At 41.7% G+C, this 7,934-nt stretch overlaps 1 protein-coding gene across 1 annotated transcript in view; it reads right to left on the minus strand.

The window, feature by feature from the left end:
• TAFA1 (TAFA chemokine like family member 1) overlaps window positions 1–6,668 on the minus strand; it is a 550,290-nt gene extending 543,622 nt beyond the window's left edge. Inside the window, exons 1-2 of the mRNA XM_036267195.1 lie at window positions 6,200–6,668; window positions 4,183–4,303 (exon numbers count right to left, since the gene is read on the minus strand). Coding sequence (XP_036123088.1) covers window positions 4,183–4,300 — 118 coding nt within the window. The 5' untranslated portion in view covers window positions 4,301–4,303; window positions 6,200–6,668. The remainder of the gene's footprint in view (window positions 1–4,182; window positions 4,304–6,199) is intronic.
• Between the last annotated feature and the right edge of the window lie 1,266 nt (window positions 6,669–7,934).

Raw genomic sequence — 7,934 nt, forward strand, 5'->3', positions numbered from 1 at the left:
AGAAAGTTATATTTAGCAAACCATTCATCCTGTTTTATATGTTACTCAGCAACTGGTGATTATAAGGAGCTGAAGCTGTTTTAACCACCTGGACAATGGAACACTGCTTCCAAGGTCCCACTGTTCAATCTGCCTTTTTAAATGAAGTGCCCTCCTTATCGCTGTATATAAACAGGCATGAGTGTTCTTCAAGTTGTTATAGTAATTTCCTACATTATTCCCAAAGTAAAAATGTGATTTAGCCAAATATTAAATTATTGAAATTACAAATCTGTTAATCTATAGCACATTTTACTCATTTGTGTAATTTTAAAATTCACTTTCATTTGATTGACTGCTTTAATCTTCCTTAACTAGTGAGTAACTGAAAATAAATGGTGCATTCCTAATACTATAAGTATGAAAAATTGAAAGTACTTAAAGACTGCAGGGCAATATATTAAAATCAGTCAGTTTTCTAGGGAACATATTCTTATTCTGTTTGTGTACAAACCCACTGCATTGAGAAGACAGATCACAAATTCACGACCTCACACAAACACGTTCCTGCTTTCATGTTTTGACAGCAGAAATTGGCCCAAATCCCTAATCATTTCCTCTGAAGGATCGGGCTGGCTGGTGCCATCCAGGTGCTGCACAATCTGACCTGAAAGAGGGGAGCATCGCATCAAATTCCACTTATCTGTCAGTGTGGTGGGTTATTTCTTGAGAGACTGAGATTCGCTGCTTGGAATCAGAGAGCCACCAATCTTACAGGGGGGGCTGGCGAGGCTGCCTGGTAGAAGCTGCGAGAGGGGCCAGCTGTTGCCAAGCAGGTGACAAGGCAGCAGTAACCCTTCACTCTCCCTCCATCCTGGTCCTGAGTGAAAGATCTGTCATTTCTCACATTTCCTAAATACTTGGTATGCACACTGGGGCCTCCTGCTCTGCTTTGTGAAAGAGACGATTTTTCAAGCTTAGGCAAATGTGGCAAAGCTCGGGGTCTGCTGGTGTCTCATTTTTTCTCATCAAGTCACTTGTTTTAACAGATTTGAGAAAATAAGATTATGTTTTTCCTTTTTGCTCATTTATCCAGCTATTTATTTATTTATTTGCTCATTTAGAGGTGGACTGTGACAGAGAACTGGCCTGATTTCTCTCCTGTTTTATACACATTTCATTAGTGTCCCTGAAGATTTAAGACTCACAAAGGGAAACATCCCAACTCTCATCACAAAAAGCATAGATTTACTTTTAAAATCAAAACAAAAGACTGTATTCACGAAGACTCTTTTTGAATGAAATTATCGAAAATATTGCTATGTCTAAGATCTATTGCTTTAATCTTTTCAGCTATTCTTGAAAACCCAAGAAAGTTGAATAAACATATTACATACACTGGACTTTCAATTTAATAACATTTAATCTTTCTGTATCTAGAAAGAAGTATTTATAGTTTCTTTGTTTCATCAATGAATCTGAAACGAGTCTCAAATGTATAAGCACTTGGGGTCGAAATTGGTTTCAGTGCTAGAGTTTGCTGGGGTAACTGAAGTACAGATTGATGACGTAACACCACACATTGGCGATAATAAGCAGTTTCTAAGGGTAGATGATAAGAAAACTAATACTGAGTGTCATTTCAGTCAGAACCTAATGATGTGTTTCTGAGTTTAAAATTATAATATTTGTATAATAAGCCCCTTGAAGACATAAGTTTACTTATAACAAGTAGCATAGTCATAACCCCTCACCAAAAAAAAAAAAAAAATCTCAAAGATTAATTGGTTATTAGAGACAGTGTCTGTGAAACTCACTGCAGACTGTACTGGTTTCATGACTATATACACAGAGAGTGAAGTAAGACACGTCACGCTGGGCGATATATTCTAGCCAGGTACCATAGAGTTAAAAAACAACAGCAAGAGTAAAAAAGAAGTTTTTGACCTGACTATGCGGATATGTGAACAGCAAATTTTGGTCATCAACATCCCTAACATGTCTGTATTTAGTCTATTTAGTGGGGTGATATCAGTAATTTCTGGTATTTATGAAGAGCTTTACAGTTTACAAAGCACTTTAAAAAGATTATTTCATTTACACCCCCACTACATCTCTAAAGGGGAAAGTGAGCCCGAGAGGAAAAGTGACTCCTCCAAGGTCATGTCAGTGATGTTCAGTGACAGAGATGGTGGCCAGTCCTGAGCTCTGCCACCATCACGTCCGGCCCCAGCAGTTCCGCCACGGCCTCCTTTCAGAACGGGTGTGCAGTTCAGATGAGTCCAGGTACTGCCATAACTTGAAAGTTTTCACAAGTGACGCCAAGGGGCCCCCAGTTCCTCAGAGGCTCCTTGGCATGATCCTTCTCTGCACTGAGAGACATTACGGTGTCTCCTCCGCGGGAACCAGGCGCTGGAGGTGAAATCAGACTGACCCGCCCACCAGTGGCAGTTACTGGTCCTGTGGTCCCAGACAGTAACCCCTTCCCTCAGGAATTCAGTCTCCAGAGCAAAGGAGAAGGAGCGGAGGGAGATCACACCTGCGTGCGGAAGGATCGAGCCAAACAATGGGAATTAACCTTGGGGCAACTGAAACTCACAACAGTTGTTTTGTTTTGTGTTCTTACTGTTACGTGTTACAACGAATTCAGATTTCCCGCATTATTTGAGTGATTACGTAATAAGTCAAAGATATTTTTGCCAGAACAGATCGCTAATTAACTGACCGGAGACAACTTGGGGGTTGCCGAGCCACCTTTGCTGTCCCTGCACCTGGGCACTGAAGCCGCAGCGTCTGGCGGAGCCCGCTCGGGCTCCGGCACCGGCAGCAATGCCAGCGCGCTCGGCGGCAGAGCGCTTTCCAGGCCCACCTGCAGGGGCACCAGCGCCCCTCGCCTCCCTCCTCCGTCCAGGACCCGCAGGCAGCCCCCTGCCTCGCCCAGATCTCAGGCCGCCCCGTCCTGGTCCGGAGGCGGCCCGGGCGGCACCAAGGGGCTGGCAGCCGGAGGACCGGCCTGCACCCGCGCTCTGGATCTGGCCCCAGCCTGAAGGCGAGCCCGGGAGATGCAGGCAGCGCCCCGGCAGGTGCTGCTGGAGGACTGCGGACAAGCCCAGGATTGGTGCCTGGCCGGCTGCAGAGCCCGGGAAGGCAGAGGCACGGGCATTGGGCGGTGCAGCGTGGGGGAGCCAGGCCGAGGCGAGGAGGCCGGGAAGGGATTTGGGGAGGGGGATGGCGGGCTGGGAGCCTTGGGAACTGAGGATCGAGAGCCTGGGCGTGCAACCGGTCCCCAGAGCTCAGACCAGGTGGGGGCGGAGGGGCGAAGGTGGAGGGTGCAGTAAATGGATGCAAAGGCTGAAGCTAAACCGAAAATGGACGGAAATCTTTCTGAGAACCAGGGCGGGTAGGGACAATCGAGCCGGGGGATAGTCATGAGAAAGCTGGAGAGGCAAAGGAGGGGAAAACATCCAGATTAGGAGCGAGGCCATGAAAGGGTAGAAATATACTTTGAACAGAAAGACCAAGAGAGCAAAATGCTTCTGGAGCTCAAAATTCAATTAGCGGGGTTGGGGGTGGGGTGGGGTGGGGTGGGGTGGGAGGCTAAAGGGAACTTGTCCCCGAAACAACTGCCAACAGAGAGAGGAAAGCCACGGAGCATTCCGGAAGCACAGAAAGTGAAGAAAGGGAGAAAGGAAAGAAGACACATTAAACCAGACAAGAAATAGTAAGTTACTTTTTAATTTCTTTCTCATGGACCAACTATTTCCAAAGTCAGTTTTGGCACCAACATCCCCACAAATCCTTAGCCACATACATGCCCAGATTGTAATATCCATGCTAGAGAAAAGTGCATCCCGAGAATACGCACATTATTTTATCAGTTACAAAGACCATATTTTGCCTCCCTAAAAAATCCTCAGGTCTTGAAAATTATTCCACCTTTTACTGAATATTTTATTTTTGGCCAAAGTGTCTAAAAACAAAGGACCTCTACCTTATAGGTATGTAGGGGTGGAGAGCAACTTTTAGAGAAAACCTCATTTTTGAGAAGTTACTGGAAATACCTCCAAGTCCTTTTAGTAACCCCTCTTTCCCCAAAGCATCCAGCCAACCACATGTCTTGGAATTCAGAGGCAGGCTGCCCAGGCTGGAGCACTTTATGTCACTTGCCTTCAACCATCTGTTAGGGAGCCAGCGCCCACTTACCTGGTCTGTGCAGGTGGTGCTGCTGGAAAGTGTGCTGAAGGGCTCCGTGGCAGAGCAGCACTGCACACGCACTCATCCACAAATACAGGGCCCAGGACATCGCAGAGACCATGGCCATGCTCTGAGGAGAACATTAGACGGAAAGATTAGCCCCAGCTTCAAGCCCCCAGCTCAGTCAGTTCTACTGATGACAGAAGGGGCGTCTCAGACGTCATGCCCCTTTGCTACTAGAGAAAATGACCCAGCAGAGGTCATGCCATGAAGTGGGATTGAAGGAAAGCATTCTCCAGAAGATCATGAATTCATTTTTGAAGTTCAGCAAAACCAAACTCCAAGAATGGTCAAAATACAAAAATAAATTCAAGTTTGTCCATGACTTAGGCAGTTTGAAACATAGTATCCTAACTAAACATCCTGTTTTACACAGTGATCTTTAAATTACAGTTATTCTAAGCATTGAAAAGCTGCATAGTCCTGTTCATTCTAAGTTCATTGTAAGTCTGACATAAGCCTGAAAGAGTGGATTCTTTTTTTTAATTCTACAGTCATGAATTTTTAATCACTATGCTATCTTCTAAACTAAGTAATCATTTCTCAGAGGCATGTTGTAATCTCCTGATAGAATTAGTCTTTTTCGCTGGATTTAAAATCAGAAGGAATTGTCTTCAGCCAGAATGAGTTTCAGATGCAAGATCTGTCTTCTGCCATAGAGCAAGCCATAATTTACAATCCTGCTTTGCCTCCTAAGAGCCCATTGTGGCATTTTGTATAGTGTTGATGAATATGCATATACAGGTGGTGTATGTATTTATGGATGAACATACACCTTTTCACAGGCGCTGAAACTTTGACAGTCCTATCTGCACCTATACAAATCTTAGAGCTACAAAGGCTCAGCTGCACTACATATTGTCCAATTTCTCAAACAACACCTTCTGCTGCATTTCATATTGCCAAATTAATCAACTTGAAGCATCATTCTTAGCCAGTGATATGGAAGCATTTTCTATACAAGAATCCACTTAAAGTATATGCTTTTCTATTAGACAGAGAGAGCTTTGGAACTAAGATTATTTCTTTTCTTTTAAATTTTCTCCATTGTCAAATGATACATTTCAAGTATTTCAACTCTACATTTAAAACCGCCTAGTGACCTCCCATTGTGTCTATTTTATTCATAGAAATTGGTACTCTTTCAAAAACTGTAATGTTCAGGAAGCAAAAATATACATTATGTGTGTATGTGTATATAGACATAATACAAGATAATTTATGGGTTTTAAGAGAGATGTCTTTAAGAAGGATTTTAGGACTATAATAGACAAATGGTGACAACCATAATTAAGTGCAAAGTAGGAAAACATTATTTTCAACAGCATGGTGCTTTTCATACCCCAGTCTGTGATTCAGATGGACCATTCACTTTATAATTAGTTTCACTGCCCACTGTTTACTTTTGTATACAACAGATTTAGCCTCATTGTCTTCAGAACTGTCAGTGTAGCATAGATTCATTCTCAGCAGATAAATAGCAATAACCCTCCTGTGAATCCTGAATGAATGCATTTGGGGGCCTTTTCAAAATACCCTGAAAATTATAGAAAGATAAAACTGAGGTGACTGGCATGCATTGACTGCTTGTCAATCAGTTAAAATGCAGCAGGAATTAATGTAAACTTGAAAAAACCCTACCACAATCAAAACTTAACAGTTTTTCAGTTCCTGCCTTCTCCTGCTCATTTCATCACCTACTGATCTTAGCACTCAGAAAGATTACTCTGACTTAACCTTTGCAGGATTTTCCTTTTTTTCATTTAACTTTCTTTAGATCTCAGCATTACTTCCAAGGCTTCTGCATATTGCTCCCATTGCTCACTCTCTCACCAAGAGGTTGTCTGTATGTTAATAGTTGTTTCCCCCCAAATAATGCATGCAGCCTTACATAGTTCTCTAGAAATGACTGAATAGGTCACAAATCTGCTCTCTGAATCGTAAACCCTTAAAAGAGGCTTCTTACCTGAAAAATCCAGCCAAGAGCAGAGCACTCTATTAGTGCTCATTGGAAATCTCTAACACTTTCTAAAATCCATCTGTGCCACAATCGGAGATTTTTTGAAAGAGCTTCCCAACAGTCTTCTTTATCAGGATTTTAAAAAATATGTTTTTCTCTTCTGATGCTATTTCCACAATAAAGGAGACATCAGGTTCATTCAGATTGTATTGTCAAAAAAGGAGCCAAGGTTTGAGGGGTGAAAACCTTGTCATTTTCACCTTTAAATCATCTGGCGTCACCTCTGCCTGAGGAGACCTTTGAAGTGATGGTGAGATAATGTGCAGTTTCCTGATGAGAATCAGTTTATAATTAACGATGGACCATCCCCTCTCCAGTGCATTCGGGGCACAGTAAGGCAGCAAAATGTAGGAGCTGGGCTGCTATACCGTGGTGCTGTAAGTAGCAGTAGTCTGTTTCAATACATCCCTCCTCTGTAAAGTATCACATGTCTTAAAGTGACATTACCCTCTATTGTAGCTACAGTGAATTGTAATACCTGCCCCACTAACTCTTCCCCCCAACTCAAGAAGCACTGTAACACTATACTGCCTGGTACGTTATGTTAGAGGTTTTGCCGATAATACTCATTTGCCAAAAAGACTAAAGTGGGAAGGAGAAACAAAAGAAAAAATCATCCTGAAAAATACTATAGTGTTAATGGGTACGAGACTTCTAACAGTAATGGGAAAGTGAAATATGAGCCATTTCTAACCCCTTAATGTTCTTATAACCAGTAAGTTAACCAAAAATATTGGTAAGTTTATATAAATTTATCTCCCGATTGTTTTGACAACTAAATCTGGGAATATGGGATATCTGGAATACAATATGCATGTTTATATGCATAAGCTCAATAAAAACCTGAGTTTGTAAACATGTTTAATAAATAGAAATATGACATTTTCATCATTGAAGACTGGGTTTTGACAAAGAAATATGCCAAAAGCATTATTTTAAATTTCCCTCTTTATCAAATAACATGCTGGGGTGGGGAGAGGAAACATTCAGCTCAAGCTTTTGTTTCTAGTGCTATGGTTTGAACACTTTTTCTTTGGAAATCCAGTGTGTTTGAATTGTACCTAAACATCAACAATGCACATAAGGTGACTGGGTTGTCACTTATAGATTGCACTAACAATGATTCTTGGAAATACTCATTCAATTATTTCACAAATCCCTTATAAAGCACCTACTATGTGTAGATGCATGGCGACAAGGCAGAGAACAAGATTGATGTGCCTCTCTACAGTCATAAACTATACTGTCTAGTGTTCCATATTATTTTCAAAATCAAGTTAGTTCTTATTATGTTCCTCTCTCAAAAACCTTTTGAAATGCTTCAGAATACTCTCTTTCCTTTTGCAGGCACTATAAAGAAGGTTCAGTGCTGCAGTGAATCTTGGGAAGCCATTATCTTTTCTAGAATGAGAGTGAGGGACCCCTCAGACTCATCAGTCTTTCCTACTGGCCTTTCACACTGCAAAATGCACACACAATAGCTCTGTAACGTAACAACTGTTTAGTAAACCTTACCAATAAACAGATTTCAAGATAACAGTGATTACTAATCTTACAGTTAAAAATTAATCAGAAACACCAAAGTTCTAGTTGGTATTGCATGGTTTATTTCTGTGGTTCATTATTGTTGTATTGATGAATATATAAAGTTGACACGGACTACGCAATATCAAGACAAAAA

The sequence above is a fragment of the Molossus molossus genome, unplaced genomic scaffold, assembly GCF_014108415.1.
Source record: "Molossus molossus isolate mMolMol1 unplaced genomic scaffold, mMolMol1.p scaffold_m16_p_18, whole genome shotgun sequence".
NCBI classification, from domain to species: domain Eukaryota; kingdom Metazoa; phylum Chordata; class Mammalia; order Chiroptera; family Molossidae; genus Molossus; species Molossus molossus.